The following is a 20,536-nucleotide window of genomic DNA, read 5'->3' as shown; positions in this document are numbered from 1 at the left end:
TTCTCAGATATACTAGCAGACTAAGTAACACAGACCAATCTTATTACAAAAAACGCCCAATGAAAGAGTACAAAATGGGAGTGAACAAGATGATAAATAAGCAGCTATACCAGTAAATCTATTACTGAGGGAAACTAAGGCAGGAGTATCTTAAGTTCAAGTCCTGCCCCGGCAACTGGGTGAGACAATGTCTCAAAATAAAAAGGGCTAAGAATGTAGGGTAGTGGTGGAGCAACCCTGGATTCAGTTCCCAGTACTGCCAAAAAGCAAAAATAACAACCCTACTACTACCACCACCACTACCACAAACCCCCCCCCAAAAAAATAACCCTACCACAACAATAAGCAGGCCATAAAGCTTAACCCTGTGAATCTTGGCTTTGTTTTATTTACACTCATGTGGTAGCAGGCAAGAGGCAAATCTAAGGTGAGAAGTCAACAAGTCACCCTCAGTACACTAATCTATTAGTATAAGCCGAAGGCAACCTACCTCACACATGTACTCTCTCTACTCTCAGATTGTTTCCTTTATGTTCAGCAGAGAAGGGATACAACTCCCTAAAAATTTCTAACCAAATGGAAGTTCTTATGCAAATTTCCAGCCCAAATTTACTCTTGAGAACCCTAAGCAAACAAATTAATCTATGAGTTTATGTTGAAATGATCCCAGCCACTAATGAGAGCCATTAATGTTGGAGATAAGCAGTTTCTACAAGAACATACCACCTTGATCCCTAAGCCTCTAAGAATTCTCATAATCCTCCAGATAAAAGGAAAAACTTGCCCCTGCCTCAAAAGGGAAGAAACATCTAAACAGAAAGACTAAGCTGGGCATGATGGTGTTCAGCTACAGTTCCCATTCCTCATGAAGATGAGGCAGGATTGCTTGAGCCAAGAGCTTGAGGCCAGCCGAGGCAACATAGCAAGACTCAAAACAGAAAGACAACTGGCAAGACTCCGAGGTATGTATGAATCACCAAAACTGAACCAAAAAGATATAAAAGCCCCTGAGTAATCCACTAACAGGGAGTGACATTGAGGCAGGAACCAACAACAAAAAAACCCTACCAACTAAGAAAAGCCCAGGACCCAAGGATTCACCACTGAAGTCCACAAGAACTCCAGGGCATACCTAAGGCCAGTTACTCTTCAAACTGTCTAATTAAACTGAAAGGGAAGGAGTACTGCCAACTTCATTCCTGGAAGCCACCATTACCTTGGTTCTAAAACTAGACAAGGATTCAACTAAAAAAAGAAAATTACACATAGATAAATCTTTATAATGAACAGAATGCAAAGATCCTCAAAAAGATACTTGCAAACAGGATGCAACCACGTAGGCTTTATCCCACAAGATACAAGGATGGCTCAAAATATACAAATCAGTAACTGTAACACATCACATAAACCGAAGCAAGGACAAAAATCACAGGATCATCTCAAGAGATCCAGAAAAAGCCTTTGACAAAACTCAATATCCATGATTGAAAAAAATGATTTAAAAAACATGATTTTAAAAAAAAAAGAATAGGTACAGAAAGACTTTCTCTCAAGCTGATAAATGCCATTTACGACAAACCTACTGTCAATGTGGTATTAAATGGGGAAGTGGAAGCTTTTCCTCTAAGGTCAAGAATAAGAACAGGACATCCACTATTACCATCTGTGCTCAGTATAGTAACCTTCCAAAGTGCTCTTCTACTACCCTCCCAAATTTTCTTGTGTTCCTGTGCAATGCATCTTTCCCTCTCCATCTTGTCCCCAAGCAGTGATGTGTCACACTAATGTAGTTTGCATTTTCTATTATGCATACAAAATACACAATCATGCTGTATTACTTGGCTTTTCTGTTGTGGAGACACACTTACACTCACAACTTAAAGGAGCTCAATCTGGCTCATGGTTTTAGGGGATTCGGTTCACAGCTGGCTGGCTCTAAGAAAGACCCCGGTGGAGGGTGGGTGGAAAAAGATGCTTAGTCCACAGCAGCCAGGAAGCCGAGCAGGGGAAGAGCGTCAGAGAGGAAAGCCTACACCTCCATGACCCACCAAGATACACTCGGAAGTATGCTTTACTAATCCCTGACATTTCCCAAGCCAGTCAAATTGACACAACTGAATTTAACCACATACATATACATATAAGAGGGTGTTCTTTTGTGTCTCACTTCATTTGTACAGCGTAATTCCTCTTATCAGTAGTTTATTCCTTTTTATGGCTGAACAGTATCTGATTGCACAGATAGCCCATATTTCCCTTCATTCATTTGTTAATAGAATATTTTCTAGATTTTAACTATTACAAGAAAACCTGCATTGAACATTTGCACAGAAGTATCTGTGTGAACTCCTATTTTTATTTTCCCGGGGTTGGAGATTTAGGAAGGGTTCCATCATGTTGTAGTTACACGTTTAACTTTTTAAGAAAACACCAAATTCTTTTCCAAAGTGGTTATACTATTTTACGTTGCATCCAACTGAATACAGAAGTAAAAAGCAATCCGTATCACTGGGTAGGGTCTTTTTAATTTGAGCTATTCTAATTAGATATATAATGACAATATACATAATATCATTTGAGTACATTTGAGACTAGTGATGTTGAGCATTTTTCATATATTCACTATAATTCATACATAAGATTTTGTAAAGTATCCCTTCAAAATTTTTTGCCCATATTTCTTCAGTACTTTGCTGCCTTAAACATAAATTGTAAATTCTTCATATATTGATATAGTCAATTAGTCTCATAACCTTCCTTCCTTGGTATAGAACCCAGAATGTGCTGCGCCTCACCCCTACCCTTTTTTACTTTAAAACAGGGTCCTAGGGGCTGGGAATGTAGCGGCAAAAGCGCCTGCCTGGCAAGTGCAAGGTCGTGAGTTCGGTTCCCGGTACCGGAGAAAAAAAAAAAAAAAACAGGGTCCTGCTAAATTGCCCAGGTGGGCCTTTAACTTCTGAACCTCCTCCCTCAGCCTCCAGAATAGCTAGGATTATAGGAATGTACCACTGTGCCAGGCACAAATACCTTTCTTCAACCTGGGGCTTTGGTTTTCTTGAAAATATCTTTCAGAAGCTGGGAGTGATGGTATATACCTGTAAGCCCAGCACTCAGGAGGCTGAGCCAGGAGGATCCTTGCGAGTTCAAGGTCAGCCTGGGCTACAAAGTGAGCTCAAGGCCAGCCTGAACTGCACACTGAGACCCTGTTTCAAAAAAGACAAAAAAAAAAAAAAAAAAAAAAAAAAAAAAAAAAAAAAAAACAACAACAACAACAAAAAAAAAACCAAGCTGGACTTAGTGGTACATGCCTGTAATCCCAGCACTTGGGAGGCTGAAGCAGGAGGATCACTGCAAGTTCAAGGCTAGCCTGGGTTACACAGTGAGTTCAAAGCTAGCCTAAACTGCAGAGTGAGACCCTGTCTCAACAATAACGACAACACAAAAACCAAAAAAATCCTTTCAAATAATGGAACTTTTTTTGTTTATAGTATTGGGGATTGAGAAAATTTATACGCAAGGATGGCTAATGAACAGTTCAACTTTAGTAATAATTGGAAAAATACAAGCAAAAATTATGTCATTATTGTTACAAACACATAAAATTGCCAAAACTTAGCACATCTCATATAAATTAGTACAACCCTTTCAAAACAGTATGGGGTTATGTGATAAAACTGAAGAAATACTCCATAAGTAAACAATTCCTTTCTTAGGTATGTTCCTTAGAAAAAAATTCATTCAAGTATGTTTGTAGCAGCATGTTCAGAACTGCCTCAAATATAACCTCAATGTCTATTAATAAAAGACTGCGGTGTATTCGTTCAAGGGATACTACACACTTGGTTTCATTGAGAATGAATGAGCCACGCCCCGTGTATGGGTATAGATGAATCACAAAGCCCACTGTGAAAGAAATAAGTCACAAGAAAAAAACAGCATGTTTCCATTTATGTGAATTTCTGAATATAAATGTAAAAATTTAAACTAGCACTTAGGACTATATAATATATAGTTTAAAAGAACAAAAACAAAGCAGGAAAAAGCACAGAAGAACAATAACCAACTATGGGGGTCTATTTATCTTGGGGCAGGAATCCAGGAAGAGGAGTACAGAGGGGCTTATTCAGTATGCAGAAACTGACTGGTAAAGCCATGTGTCTTTAAAATATATACTTACCTGTTTTATAAACTATTCTCTAGGTATAACATAAATCACTAAAATCAGGAACAGAATGCTTACGCCTGAGCCCTGGAAACTTAAGTAACAGCCACAAATGTAGTAAGAAAATAAAGAGAGCACAGTGTTTCAGAAGTCAAGAGAAAAAAGGAAGGCAATAATGAACTACATTAAATTTGAGAACAAAAGTAGAGAAACTTTCACACAATACATAAAGTATCTTTCTCTGATGAATCACTAATTTTAGGATGAAGATATTATTTTGCAGTGACTATTAATAACACAATAAAAATAATTTGAACATTCTGACTTTTATGTGCAGAAATCAAAATTCTTAGCCATATAGTTCAAATGTCCTCTTCCCATTATACAGAACATTAGTTATCCAAGTGTATATATTCAATTATTGGGATAACTGCAACTCTATATTTCATAGATGAATCTCGGCAAACTCAAATTTGCCCCCACTTCTATTATTTGTCATTGAAATGGTAAGGACAAAAACATTTCACTCTCCTGAATCAGGACTACAAATACCAAAAAAGCTTTTACTTTAAAATAGAGTTACAAGCTGGGCATGGTGGTGCACACCTCTAATCCTAGCACTCGGGAGGCTGAGGCAGGAGGATCGTTCTAAGTTTGAGACCAGCCAGGGCTACAAAGTGAGCTCAAGGCCAGCCTGAACTGCACAGCAAGACCCTGTCTCAAAAAAGACAAAAATAAATAATAAGTAAAATAAAATAAAATACAGTTACAAACTATTTTCTATAAAATCTTGGACAACCACTTGGTGGTCTTAACTCTAATTTTCTGGCCTATAAATGAAGACGGAGTAAACACTACTTAAGATCTCAATTAGCAATATTCTAAGTGTTATTTGGGAAAGGTAAAATTGGAGAAAGGAAAGTAAATCAGAAAGCATCCAAGTTTAATAGTTTATCTAAAAAACAAATTATCCTTTTGAGAACTTTAAAACCAAAATTAGACTGTATTAACCCAATGATATATCCAAACTGGGCCATCATCTATTGCTTTTTTCTTTATATAAAGGTTTGCATGATGATGATGATAATGATGATAACAGGGATCAAACCCAAGGCATCACACATGCTAGGCAAGCTCTCTAACACCAAATTACATATACCCTCAGCCTCTTAAAAGTTTACTTTAAATTAAAAGAGGATGGGCTGGTGATATAGCTCAGCGGCACAGTGGCTGCCTGGCAAGCACAGGTCCTGAGTTCAATTGCTGGTAGCTCCCCTCAAAAAGAGGAAAGCCCTTTAAGACTTCATTTGTAGCAGTAACTTTAAAGGCTTTATTTTTATAAATGAAAAGTGCAACTTCACACTAATAAGGCAAAGTTGAAAGTTCTAATGCTTAACAGCAAACCAAGCTCTAAAAAAAACTACCTCTGAATAAAAAGGAAGAACATACAACTAATTTGGGCTACTTATTTAAAATATCACTATTTAAAAAGGGAAGAATATTTTTTCTTAAGAGCACCTTAACTCAAAATTCTGTTGACAATAAGCCAACACATTTAAATCAATATTAACATTTAAGACTACCAATCTAAAGCAAATAGTTGTGTGGCTTATGAGTAATATTAATGTTAGAAAATAAATGTGTAACTTTATTTCCAACATCTACTTTTTTTGTCAACTAACAGAATTTCCTAATATTAAGATGTAATTAATGGGTACATTCTACTCCATGATTGCTATCCTTTAGAAATCCTGAGAGAACCCAAAGGGGGAGATGGGTTGGCTTTCACGGATTAATACATGACATTTATTGCTTCAGTGACCCAAAAAGGAACTACTCACCAAAAGCAGCAGCCATAGGGGGTTCAAGAGATGGCTGGCCATCACCAGAAGGAAGGTCTAAGCGAGTGAAGTCTCTGCTTTTGTCATTATTATATTTCACATTAAGGCTGGTGAGCTTGGAGAAGTCAATACGCAGAGTGCAGCATGCATTATAGATATTCTGGCCATCCAGAGCCTAAAGTATGTGAGAAAAGGACTAATGTTTTGGCAAGACAACAATGATAAATCAAATAGCCTTTGTTTTGACACAGAATAGCAATCAGGTATAAAGCAGAGCACACAGAACTTAAAGACCTAGCGCTTACTTTTATTTCAATCACTGACTGAGGAGTCTGAGGAGAAAAAGAAAAGCTGTCTCAGTTTTCATCTGTAAAATAAGAATAACAACATCTATCCTATCTATGGTAGGATCGAATGAGTGAAGAAACGTAAAAGGTTGTATAACTATTACACAGTAGTATAGAAACACTAATCTGTTAGGTCATTTTCCCTCTAGCAAATGTTTAAAGATATGATAACTTCATATTTTGTCTTAGTTAATTCACTTTAGCATAGTTTAAACAGGTTAGGATGAAACAAAGCCTCTGTAAATGTTATATGTCAGAGCCACAATATATAAAATATCACCTACAGGCTATATTTTTCTTTTGTAAATTTATCTTGTAAAACTATGAATAAAGAAAACTGAAGGAAATTTGAAGTCACTTGTGACCAAAGATCAGGAATCTCTCTCTTTTTGCAATAATAAAAATCTACCAGGGGTATATTGTGGCTGATTATTGCTTCTATCAATACGTGAATATATAAAAAGATACCAGAAACCAAAGCACATACAAACAAGGCAAATACAAGAGAAAATGATTCGTCACACTGACATATATGCTGTCACAATGGTACACAATAACACATCATGTAGAAGGGAGAGCAAACACAAAGGCTATATTCCCAACTCAGTGCCAATACTGTACAGCACACAACAGTATAATAAACTTTAGTCTCTATCTCTGAGCAGAAATTAGAAACGATTCGGAAACCGATACAAGACAATTACAGCTCAAAAGATGGGTTGAGTATTCCTGTACCACAAAAAAGGAAGGAAAAAAAAAGACAATATGAATTGACAGCAGTGCATTTTTTAAGACTTAATGTCTTCACCAAAAGAAGTGAAATCAATATTTGGCTGGTTTAATTGAAATACATGAAGGACAAAGGGTAAAAAGCTACTTTACTATATTACAACAGGAATACTGTGCTCAACTCTAGATTCTAAACATGACAAAAGGACTAAGTCTCTCAGATCTTAGAGGTGGCAAATTTGAAACCATTTTCTATAAAATACTAACTTTCAGCTTAGAAAAAGAACATAACAGAACTATGCAGTCTAAAATGATAAATATGGCCGAGTATGGTGGCGCATGCCTGTAATCCTAGCACTCAGGAGGCTGAGGTAGGAGAATCACTGCAAGTTCGAGGCCAGCCTCGGCTACAAAGTGAGCTCAAAGCCAGCCTAACTACATAGCGAGACCTTGTCTCAAAAAGACCTAAATAAATAAATAAAAATAGTGTTGTGTACATTATTTTACCACAACTAAAAAGAAGGTATATTTAATGATGGCTTCCTCTAGGTATATTAAAATAAACGATTAACTACTGAAAACTGAAAAATATTAATTACCATTTTGGCATAATGTGCATTCACGGGGTCAGCATACTGAAGCAGCGCTTGAAACTGATTATTCTTTGTAAAGGTGATAATCTTCAAGACCGTGCCAAATTTAGAAAATATCTGGAAAAAAGTTTACAACAGGTTAAATAATTAAAAGTCTAAAATATTTATGTTTCAGCACCAATGCTGTGTCTTAGAACAGTATCTGGCAAACAATAAACACTTAAACACGTAACCTATTTCACAGATGTATAAATAATACAGTACTAAGACAGGAAGCTACAATAAGAACTGACTGCATAAGATAACGGTGTTACATAGCATATAAATGGAATCAGGAGAATCAAACAGATCAACAGTTTTTCCCTGTGAATCAGTATCTATTTCTGAAGAGTTTTGTAGAAAGGAACTAAAATAAGGTTCAACCATAGGCTGTTCTATTAATTCAACAAATACTCATAGGGCACTCTTCTAAGCACTTGAACTCACCAGTGAGCAACACAGAAAAAGTATCTGGCTTTATGAAGATGTACTTTTCCCTACAGTTAAATACTGATTAGTTTTTCATATGCTTATTGAATTTTAGATTATTTTCTTTGGAGAAATGTCTATTAAATTTTTTTGCCTATTTTTAAATTGGGTTATCTTGTTGTTTACTTGTAGTTCTTCATAGAGTTTGGGTATCTGGGGTTGCTTTTATACCCTGTTGATAGTATTCTTCGATGTGCAGTTTGCTGCTGTTGTTGATCTGGGCACTGAACGCCGGGCCTTCCCACTAACCTTCCCACGTCCCCACCTTTTTATTTCTTTCTTTTTTTTTAATTTTTGAGATGGAGTTGCTCATGCTGGGCTTGACTTCACAATCCCCCTGCCTCAGCACCTCGGGATGCTGGGATTACAGGTGTGCGGCAGCACACCTAGCTGATGCACAAAGTTTTGAGGTGGTCTAGTTTACCTATGCTGTTACCTATGCTTCAGGATAATTTCTCTTGAGTACTCTTTCTGATAATTAAAAAGCAAGACTAATTGCCTATTAAGAACACTGACTACATAATGCTTAATAACAGCAAAATCTTACCAGAACAGGGAATATTTAACTTTTTTATTTATTTGAAAGTTACAGATTACGTGAGAACCCTATTGTGAGCTACTTCCATAGTGCACCAAGGAACTTTTTAGTAGGCAGGTTTGAGTTTTCAGTTGGTAACAATTTTCTTTCTATCTGTATTTGCTAAGTAATGTTACTCAGTCCAATGGCTTTAATTACCTACATACATGCTGAAGGTTACCAAATCTGCTTCCTGGACTTCTTCCCCCTAATCCAGACTTAGCTCCTGTCTATTCACTATCCCACACTTGGATGTCTAACAAGTATCTCAAACTTAACATGTCAAAAATAAAATCTTGAGTCTTGCCCTACACCTCCAATGTCTGCCTCAAATTTTTTTCCTCACTCCATGCCAGCTAGGGTACCTCCATGTTACCAGAGGCACAGATCCAAAAGCCAGTCTCAACATAAAACATATCTATATCAATGCCTCAGTAAGTCCTTCAAAATATACCCATAATTACCACTTCCAGAGCCACAACTATAAAAACTAAGGACAGCACTGTCTCTCATCTGGGTGGTAAGAACAGCCTTTCTATGATGGTTTATGCTTAACACAGCAACAAGAGTCTATTAAAACTTTAAATGATATCATCCCACTGCTCTATTCAAAATCTCCCACTGGTTTCTCACCATGTAAAAGCTGAGTTTTGAATTACCTGGGACCTCAGGCTTGCCCCTATCACTTACAGCATCTCTTGTGTTCCTATTCCAGTGATACTAACCCTTTTTTTGATACTCGAACACATCAAACACACTTCCATCTTAGGGATCTTGCACATGTTGTTCTTTATGACCGGATACGCAATCTACATCCTCATACCCTTCAAGGCTCTATGCAATGTCATCATATTGGAAAGACCTTCCCTAACTTTACTCATCTAAAGCAGCACCGCTCCCAGCCAAGTCACTCTAAATCCATTACATCTTCTATAACTTTAGACAGCAGTTTAGCTAAAGCCCACTTTTTGGCAAACAATAAGCTATTTAATTATTACAAGTACATCTAACTCTATACTTTTATAATATTCCCTTCTAGTAATATTTATTGCATTTTACTCTGTTATTTAAATATTAGTCTTGTGGATAAGATGAAGTTATTACCTCATCCACAAGACTACAAGAGCAAGAACAGTATCTTATATTGCAATTTACTAGCATCTGATAATCAGAGCTAACATTCCTTAGACACTTAATACATACCAGGCACAATTCTACATATTTTAAACATAATTTATGTAATCCTTACAATGAAGATTTAAAAAAAAATGGTGTCATTTTCATCTTCATTATACCAAGAAAACAGACATAGACAGGTAAGTCACTTGACCAAGGTTATAGAGGTAGTTGTTAGTAGTAAAGCCAGGATTCAAACCAGCTCCAGACCCTATTCCTTAACCATTATGCAATATTGCCTCTTGGTTAGCTAATGGGATACAGTGCTAAGGAGAGGGATTATTTAGACAAAGACTCCCCGAGGAGGTGAGATTTGTGATGAGAATCAAATGATGTTGATCTAGTCAAGTTGACTAGGTAAAGAGTATCCTAAGTTTAAGAAACATAGAAAAGAAACCAAGAGTAGGACTAAGCAGGAAGGACAGGACACTGGAAGAGAGAGGGAGCCAGGAAGGTCAACAGGTCAACTACGCAGAAGAGTGTTAGGTACTAAGGATAAAAAGAAACAGGTGAGACAGCAGGATGTGGAGGCCTTAAGAGCTCTGATAAGGAGCTGGTTTTATACCAAAAGTCCTGGGAAAGACAACTGAACAATAGAGTGAAATAACTGTCCTAATCTGACAGTTGCTACTGAGCTTTCTCAGAATTAGCCCTCTTCACTCGAAGGGTGTCACAGTCTTTTGGGGGAAAAATAAGGTTTGTTATTGCTTTTGGGGAAATAATAAATGAACTGGACAAGACCATATAACACTGAGTCATGAGCATAAGAACATCTTTTACTTTAACTATGTAAATTACTGGGAGATTGAGGCAGGAGGACTGCAAATTCAAGTCCAGCCTGGGCAACGTAGTGGCTCAGCGAGACCAGTTTCAAAGAACTTTAAAAAGGGCTAGGATGTAACTTGGTGCAAAGGTGCTGGGTTCAATCCCCAGTATTCAAAAAAGAAAAACAGGGGCTGGGGATTCAGCTCAGTGGCACAGCGCCTGCCTGCCAAGTGCAAGGTCGTGAGATCGATTCTCAGTACTGGAAGAAAAACAAAAACAAACCAAACAAAAAAGAAAAACAAAAAAAGAAAGAAAGTTACATTAGTACAGAAGCAAACGCAAAAACATATTGTTGATGGATGACACAGTGTTCAACACCACTTTTAGGGTAAACAGAAAAAAGAAAATTCACGAGAACAGTTAAACCAATCACTTAAGCAACTGTTGAACTCCTTTAATGAACAACAGTGGCTGTGAACATCATTGTTAAAGTCCTCCTTAGGAGAAGCCTTACAAATATATCTGTTTTGAAAATGGCACTCAGAAAACTACCAAAGGGAACACAGCAGGCCCACTAACTGGTGTATTTAATTTTTATATATGTGGCACAGGACCATACTGTATTAGTAAATGTGTGAGGCAAGTAAATGAATTCGTAAGAGCTCCACTGTCCTTATGTATAAAATGTATTTCAATTCCTAAACAGATATACACACATACCTCCTACAACACTTAGAACAAATCCAAAAATATGAAAACATTAAATGAAAATAAGCATAAATCATGTTTTAATACAGATATTTCTTGTTTAACGACCTACCTGGTTAATGACTCTCCAGAGTTACAAGCCATCATTTTTCTGTACAGTTCTGTATGTCTTGTATACAAAGCCTTAAAGTCTTTTTATGTACAGTACACCTTGTTTATATAATACTGTAATTTTTGCTGACTGTACTGTATAGTACAGTACAATTTTATGTTCTTACATATTACAATACTGCATTAAGAGTTATACAAATAAAAGCAAAGTCATCAAGTTGGAGTTTCCTTTGACCATTGCTTTGTTCTGAACACTTTTTGTAAAGTACATACTATACACAACTCCTCATTTAGCAACCTAGTCACAGGACTGGAACACACATATTAAATGGGGAGTTTCTGTATATGGATCAGTAAGTACAATGAAACAGAATTAACAGCTTAATGAGACAAAAACTGACTAAGGTTTTGAAGCTACATGTCAAAAATATAATTATAAAATAACTGCATATTTGGAGGATATCCAAATATAGAATCTTAGTTAAAAATATAACAAGCATTCAAAAGTAAAATACTGGACTTTATATCAGGAGACATGAGTTTCAAATGGCTTCTAATTCTCTATCACAGTCAATATTCACCAGTTATCAAAGTTTCCATTTTACTGACTAAAAAATTATTTAACTAGGTTACCTACCAGTTTTTTTTTTGTTTTGTTTTGTTTTTTTGCAGTACCAGGGATGGAACTCGGGACCTTGCGCTTGCCAGGCAGGTGCTTATGCCATTGAGTTATATCCCTAGCTCCTAGTTTTTAAATTCTAAATACTACAAGTCATGATTTGGCAAAATATCTTTTATCAAGACTGGTTAAATGTATTAAACTAGATGGTCTATACAAGCTATACTGAACCTCTGTCAGTATTTAACATGATATATATGATATAAATGAAGATTTATCACACATCTTCCCTCCGCAATTTTTAAACTGAAAATATTCAAATGTAAGGGGCCAACAGAAAAAAAATAGTCACACTCTGTAGTGACTTTATTTTCTAAGGAACAACTATTACCGAGGCTTCTCAGAGGATTTATATACTCCATTCATTTTCATATTTAGCTATTAAAAAACCTGAATTTCTTACCAACCCCTTCTTCAGTCTTGGGTTTTATCATTATCATCATCATCATCATGCTGAAGACTGAACCTAGTGCCTCATTGTATTAACACATACTTTACCACTGAGCTACACTCCCAAGCCCACTTATTTATCTTTTAAGTGAAGTATTCAGTTAGAAAAATTATCTCTAACTGATACAAGTTCTTGTATGAAACAGGATGGTAAAGATTTTTTCATTATTTAAATAAATACATCAACCAAAAGCAACAACCTACAGGACTAAACATTAAACATCAAAAGTTACAAAATTCACTTTTGACTCTACTTTCATAAGAGCATTCCTTCTTACCTGATGAAGAACTTCCAGAGTAACAGGGTAAAATAGGTTTTCAATAATTATTCGAAGTACAGGGCTCTGCCCAGGTAGGATTGTGGCTTCATTTGAAGGAGCTCCATGAAGGGCCAGATTTCCTGACTGGACAGCACTGACAGCCTGCAGTGCAGCTTGGGCTCTCTAGAGAACAATCCAAAATCAGCTTTTGATTATATGAAGATATTATATGAATCCCCCCCAAAATCAGTTGATGTAAAGTAGTAAGTAACAGAGATCCATTTCTTCAAAAAAATGCAAAATATAATGCACATACATACACACAGCTATCTGGACATACACTTATCTGACCATGGGGGTGCACACCTTTAATCCTAGCACTTGGTAGCCTGAGCAGAAGGATCACCACAAATTTGAAGCCAGCCTGGGCTGCACAATGAGTTCAAGGCCAGCCTGAACCACATAGTAAGACCCTGTCTCAAAATACACACACATCTGAGCAACTTCACTGAAGATAACATTATGTAATATAACAACCAATGTTAATTCCTATCATCTCGTTTTGAAATCCTGTATTGTTTTTATATTGTTTTTGTCTTCATTATTGTTATTCTGGTCTTTTTCTCTTTAAAATAAAATAAAACACACATATGTTGCTTAAGTTTATTTGAAAAGATGAAAAAAATGTGGAAAAAAATATTTCAGATATAACTTTTATTTCCTAATTTAAAAAAGACAAAGAGCAAAAAAGACAAGAAAGTACTATTAAAGACCATGTAAAAAATCACAAGTCCCTCTTCTTTTTCACTCTTCTCCTCCTTTCTCTTCTTGAACAACTCAGTTCTATCCTTTGAGTGGTATAAAGTAAATGGAAATGAGGAGGAGGAAGAGGAGGAGGAAGAGAGGTGCAGTGGTAGTTCAGGGTGGAAAAAGGTCACCCACATAGCTGGGCTTTCTGAAATGAAGCATCATAGCCTCAACAAGGGGAGGAAAGTATCCAATTAGCAGAGCTGCCTGAAACGAGGAACCTAAGCCAAAACAAGGTAAAAAGGGTATCCACATGTAGAGACTCAATGTTCTATATCAGAACCTGAGGAGTATGAGAAGAGTAAGGGCAACCAGGCAAAGTAGCAAGGACAGTTAGGAGGAGGTCCACGTGGTATAAGATGGTAGTGTGGTGAAGACAGCTTAAGTAGGGTAAAGATGGGGTACATGGAAAGGAGTAGGATGGTACAGAGACAATAGTCTGAGCAGGTTAAGGAGGGAGGTCATTCACTAGCAGGGTAAACCTGGCAAGGGTTGCTAATATCCAAGTAAGGACAGGCAAACGTCTAAATATCATCCTCCACTAAGAGGACCTAGGGCATACTAAGATATGACTGGTTACAGAACTTGGGTAGGTCAATAAAGCAAGCTTAAGTAAATGTAAAAGATTTAAAATTATACCATACATATTATCAGATTCTACTGCAATGAAATTAGAAATCAATGAGAAAAGAAAACAGAAATTACGCAAATGCACGGAAGCTAAACAATACGCTCTTCTTCAATGAATTACAGAAGAAATCAAGGAAGAAATAAGACAGTTTCTAGAACTAAATGATGCCAGTAAACATAATCAGAATTTAAGGGACACAAAGCAGTCCTAAGAGGGAGGGTTACAGCTGTGAATGCCCACATGAGAAAAACAGAGCGAGCCCAAGTAAATTACCCAATGATACACCTCAAGCTCCTTGAAAAACAAGAACAGTTCAAACTTAAAGTTACTATAAGGAAGGAAAATGTAAGGATTAGACCAGAAATCAATGAACTTGAGACCAAAAAGAAAAAAAAAAAAAGAATCAATGAATTTAGCTGGTTCTTCAAACGAATGAACAAAATAGACATACCCTTAGCCAATCTAACCCAAGTAAAAGAGAAAAAAGACCCAAATCAATGTAATTAGCAATGCAAAAGGTAAAACCAAAACAGACCCTGTTGAGCCAGATGTGGTGGCACACGCCTGTAATCCCAGCACTCAGGAGGTTGAGACAGAATTGTCTTACATTTGCAGTCAGCCTGACTACACAGTGAGGCACTGTCTCAAAAAACCAAACAAGGGCCAGGATATACCTACTGGCAAGGGTGAGATCCTGAGTTTGATTCCCAGCACAAAAACAAAACAAAACAATACAAAACTGGGTATTTTGAACTCAAAAAGATAATATTAACTACACTGCAAACCTTTATGCTAATAAATGGGAGAATTCAAAACAAATGAGATTCCTATATATATATGAATTATGAAAACTGAACCAAGAAGATTTAAAACCCCCAAATAATCCAGTAACAGGCAATGAAGCTGAAGCAAGCATAAAAAACCTACTAACTGAGAAAAGCCCAGGGTTTTTTTACTGTTGGATTCTACGAAAACTTTAGGGAAGAAGATCTAACACCAATATTTCTCACTCTTTAATGAAACTGAAAAGGAAGGGGCATTCTCAAAATCACAGAAGCCAGCATATCTTGACTCGAAAACTAGACAAGGGTCCAACCACAAAAGAGAACTATAGGCCAACCTCTTTAATGAATATAGATGCAAAATTCCTCAACAAGATACTGACTGGCAAATAGAATGCAATGAATCACCAAAAAGATCATGCATCATGAACAAATAGGCTTCATCCCACGGATGCAAAAATGGCTCAATATATACACATCAATAAATGTAATAAATCACATAAACAGAGCCAGGATTTTTTTTTAAATCACATGATCATCTCAATAGATGCAGAAAAGGATTCTGATGAAATCCAACACTGTTTCATGACAAAAAAAAAAAAAACAGTGAAAAAAATAGGTACAGATGGACCTTATCTCAATTTGATAAAAGCCATTTATGACAAACCTACTATCATATTAAATGGGTTAAAACTCTAAGCTTATCCTTTTTTTTTTATTTTAAAGAGTAAAAGAAGGATAACATAATAATGGGGGGGGCTTACCAAATCTAAGCTTATCTTCTAAAATCAAGAATAAGACAAGAATGTTCACTATCACCACCCCTGTTCAACACAGTACTTGGAAAAAATAGCAAGAGCAATGAGGCAAGAAAAAGAAATAAAAGGAATGTGGATAGGGAAAAAAAAGTAAAATTATTATTATTTGTAGGTCCTCTACCTATAATCAAATTCAGTAATGTAGCAGGATTAAAATGAACACACAAAAATCAACAGGGTTCTTATACACTAATAATGAACTTTCTAAGAAATAAATTAGGAAACAATACCTTTCACAATAGCACCAAGAAAAATTAAATACATAGGAATTAATTGAACTAAGGAAAGACCTCTACAACAAAAACCACAGTATGCTGAAAAAGGAAATCAAGGAAAATGTAAAGACAGCCCTTCTTCCTGGACAGGCGGAACCAATATAGTCAAAATGGCCATACTTCCACAACTGATATAAAGATTTAATGTAATCCAAATCAAAATTGCAACAATATTCATAGAACTGGAGAAAAAATCCTAAAATTCATATGGAATCAGAAGAGACCCAGAATAGTAAAAGTAATTCTGAATAACAAGAGGAAAGTGGGAGGCATCATAACCCCAGACTTGAATTTGGATTACAGACCTATAGTGATAAAAACAGCACGGTACTAGCACAAAAACAGACATGAGGATCCATGGAACAGATTAGAGAGTGCAGGAGCAACCCCAAACACTGTCAACTATTTCATCTTTGACAAAGTGGTCAAAATACACTAGAGGACAGAAAACCACTTTAGTAAATGGTTTTGGGAAAACTGGCTACCTGCACAAGACTGAATCTCTCATTATGTACTAAACTAAAATCAAAATAGATCAAAGAACTAAATGTTAAAACAGAAACACTTAAATTGCTGAAAGATAAAACAGGTAAAACTCTTGAGTCACTGGCATAGGCAAGGACTTTCTGAATAGATCCCCAGTTACACAAGAAATAAGTATCAAGAATCAACAATCATATCAACTGTACAGTAATAGAAACAACCAGAGTGAAAAGAAAACCTACAGAATAGGAAAAAAAAAAGCTGCCAGTATTTCTCAGAAAGACTAGTATTTAGAATACAAAAGAACTAAAAAAATTAGACCTCACACACACACAAAAAGGCCCAATCAATAAATGGGCAAGTGGAAAGAATTGATACCTTACAGAAGGAATACAAATGGTCAGTAAATACACAAAGAAACGCTGAACATCTCTGGCCATTTGAGAAATACAAATTAAAACAACAGTGCGATTCTATTTTAACCCAGAAAGAATGGCCATCAAAAGAAATCAAATAACACATGCTGGCAAGGCTACAGGGAAAAGGGAACCTTTCTACACTGTTGGTGGGAATGTAAACTAGTACAACTGCTACGGAAATCAATATGGAGATTCCTCAAAAAACAGAAACTAGAAATTCCACTTGACCCAATTATTCCCCTTCTATGTATCTTCCAGAAAGAGTCAAAGATACCATGTTACAGTAACACATGCACACCCATATTTATAGCACCATTAAAGCTAAAGCCTGGAAGCGATCTGTATATTCATCAACAAATAAATGGATAAAGAAAATGTGGTATTTACACACAATGGAGTACTACTCTGTCAAAAAGACAGATAAATTTGAGTTATCTGTAGGAAAATGGATGTATTTTGAGACTATAATGTTAAGTGAAATAATTCAGACACACGAAGTTTAAATATTTCACAGATTCTCTTATGTAAGAAACAAATCCTAAATAAAAGGCAAAATAAAAGACAGATAATAAATAGGAATACAGATCAAATGGGAAATGGACCAAAGGATGGAGGGAGGGGGAGGAAGGAGAGTGAAAGGCAAGTGAAAGGTGATGAAAAAAGGAATTCTGATGTGTTATGTACGCATAGCAACTGCACAGAAGGAATGTAAACATATACCGCAAACATGCTGACGGAAAGAATGAACAAGCAAATGAACAGGGGCAGGTAAAGCACACAGTTGATGTGAATGTTTTTGTTCTGTATGTTTTTGTTTTTGCCAAAATGCAAGCAAGTATGGAAAGAACAATGGAGATATAGCAAAAGGATACAGAAGCCAACTTAAAAGGGTTCCCACTGTCCAAATCTGGGATAATTTGGGCACCAAAATAGTAATACATTTATTTTTTAATTTTTAATTTTAAAGGGGAAAAAATCCCCAAAATTTCAAAACAATAGGAGGTTAACACAATGGTTAATACACTGCATATTGTTCTTTAAATTAGTTACTCAGAATACAAGATATTGGCATTTAATTGTCCAAACAATCTTAGCACAAACTTTTCTTTTCAATGAAAAACAGTAATAATTTTAACAAAAAAATTATCCATGAAATAAAATAGGAAATCTTAAGTCTATACTCCTAAAGAACTGGCAATTGATATGAAACAGTATATTTATGTCTTAAAATACCTAACCACAAAATTCTATTCCTCCTTTTCTTTTTTTTTTTTCTCCTTTGTAGTACTGGAGATAGAACCCAAAACATCACATATGCTAGGCAAGCACTCTACCACTGATCTATACCTCCAACCCTATTCCTCTCTGTTAAATACAGCTGGATCTGGTAAGTACAGCTCATATCTGTAGGTCCTGCGTTCAACCATAGACTAAAACTATTCAGGAGAAAAATACTGCGTTTATACTGAACACATAAAAAGCTTTTTATTAGTCATCAGTCCTGAACCACCCAGTATAACAACTACTTACGTTAGGTATTTTAAGTAATCCAGAGGTGATTTAATGTATACGAGAGGATGTATGGACATGACAAATATTGTACGATTTTATGTAATTGTCTTGAGCGTTCTTGGATTTTGGTATGGGGAAGAGTTCTGGACCCACACCCATCCGTAGATACTTAAGGACAAACCTATTTACTTTACAATACAGAAACTTGGCAAATACCAGACTAATCAAGTGACCAAAAAGCACATCACCAGTAATGAACAAACTGAAATTCTATGCTCTTATTCTGCAACAAGAAGGAAGTTATATAACTACTTCCATTATATAAACTGTCAAAGACACATACCCTGAAGTGAATCATGAAGAAAAATGAGACAAATTCAAATTGAAAGATATTCTAGAAAATAAACTGTCTACACTTTTCAGCAGTAACAAAGATTTTAAGTCAGGAAAAGGAGATAATACTTCATGTAAAATTTAAATATGCTGGGATGTTAAGAACACTTTTTTTATTTTTTTATTTTAAAGATAAAAAACTAACAAAACAACAATGAAGACAAAATCAAAACAACACAAAAACAACAAAAACGATATATGACCTCAAAACAAAATGACAGGAATTAACAGTGGTTGCTACATTACATATTGCTATCTTCAACAATGGTGCTCAGTCCATCAGACGTAAGAATGTAAGAGTGATCAAATGATCAAAGACAACAACAAGTACTAAAAAAAAATTGGAAATGATGCAAAACTGGGATCACATCTTATTGAAAAGTTTTTGCACATCAAAAGAAATCATCAACAGGGTGAAAAGAAAACCCACCAATTGGGAAAAAATTTTAGTCAACTGTCCCTCAGACAAAGGACTCCTGTCTAGAACATACAAAGAATTAAAAAAACCCAGGCCCCCAAAATTCAAAGACCCAATCCAAATATGGGCACCTGAGATGAATACACACTTCTCACATGAAGATACACAAATGGCAAATAAATACATCAAACAATGCTCAACATCATTAGTCATTTGAGAAATGCAAATTAAAACAACACTGAGATTCCATCTCACTCCAGAAAGAATGGCTATAAATTAACCCATAACAAATGCTGGAGGGGCTGTGGGGAAAATCCACTGTTGGTGGGAGTGTAGACTGGTGCAACCACTGTGGAAATCAGTCTGGAGATTCCTCAGTAAACTAGGATTAGAGGTCCCATTCAACCCAGCTATTCCCCTCCTGGGTATTTTTCCAGAAGAGCTGAAAACATCATACCACAGCAATATACGTGCACCCATGTTTATAGTAGCGCAATTTGTAACAGCTAAATCTTGTAAACAACCCAAATGCCCATCAACGAAGAAATGGATAAAAAAGATGTGGTATTTTTATACAATGGAGTATTACTCAGCTATAAAGAAAGATAAACTAGAGGCTTTTATAGGTAAATGGATGCAACTACAGACCATACTCGTAAGTGAAAAAAATCAGATTCACATGTGTAAACATTGTATTTCCTCCCTACTATAAGAACCTGAAAGAGTACATAAACTCTGAAAGGTACAATAGATATTGTGAAAGAGAAAAGAAACTGTTCAAATAGGAAGGAGCAACTAGGATGAGGGAGGGGAGAAGAAAAAGAAAAAAGAAAAAATAATGTGTATGTATACACAGAATAGCTAGGATAACTGTACTACTAATAGCTGCTGGTTTATTGAAAGAAACTGTTAATGTGTAATTGTTTGATCAATCTTACATGCTTATATCTGGTTATATGTGCAACCATTTTGAAGATAACACTATGTAATAGAACAACCATTGTTAATATCCTATCACCTTGTTTTGAAATTCTGTATCATTTTTATTGTTCTCTATGCTGTTTTGTCTATG

At 35.9% G+C, this 20,536-nt stretch overlaps 1 protein-coding gene across 4 annotated transcripts in view; it reads right to left on the bottom strand.

Moving 5' to 3' along the window:
• Window positions 1–20,536, bottom strand: part of Ptbp3 (polypyrimidine tract binding protein 3) — a gene marked incomplete at its 5' end in the record, with an annotated part of 98,809 nt that overhangs the window by 18,427 nt on the left and 59,846 nt on the right. For all 4 annotated transcript variants that reach the window (XM_013513256.1, XM_013513259.1, XM_013513258.1 and 1 more), the window contains 3 exon segments: window positions 6,004–6,178; window positions 7,679–7,789; window positions 12,945–13,109. In XM_013513256.1, coding sequence (XP_013368710.1) covers window positions 6,004–6,178; window positions 7,679–7,789; window positions 12,945–13,109 — 451 coding nt within the window.

This window comes from Chinchilla lanigera, unplaced genomic scaffold (assembly GCF_000276665.1).
Source record: "Chinchilla lanigera isolate Chin_1 unplaced genomic scaffold, ChiLan1.0 scaffold00018, whole genome shotgun sequence".
Taxonomy (NCBI): domain Eukaryota; kingdom Metazoa; phylum Chordata; class Mammalia; order Rodentia; family Chinchillidae; genus Chinchilla; species Chinchilla lanigera.
The sequence above is the reverse complement of the archived record's forward strand: the minus strand, read 5'-3'. Positions and strand labels throughout refer to the sequence as shown.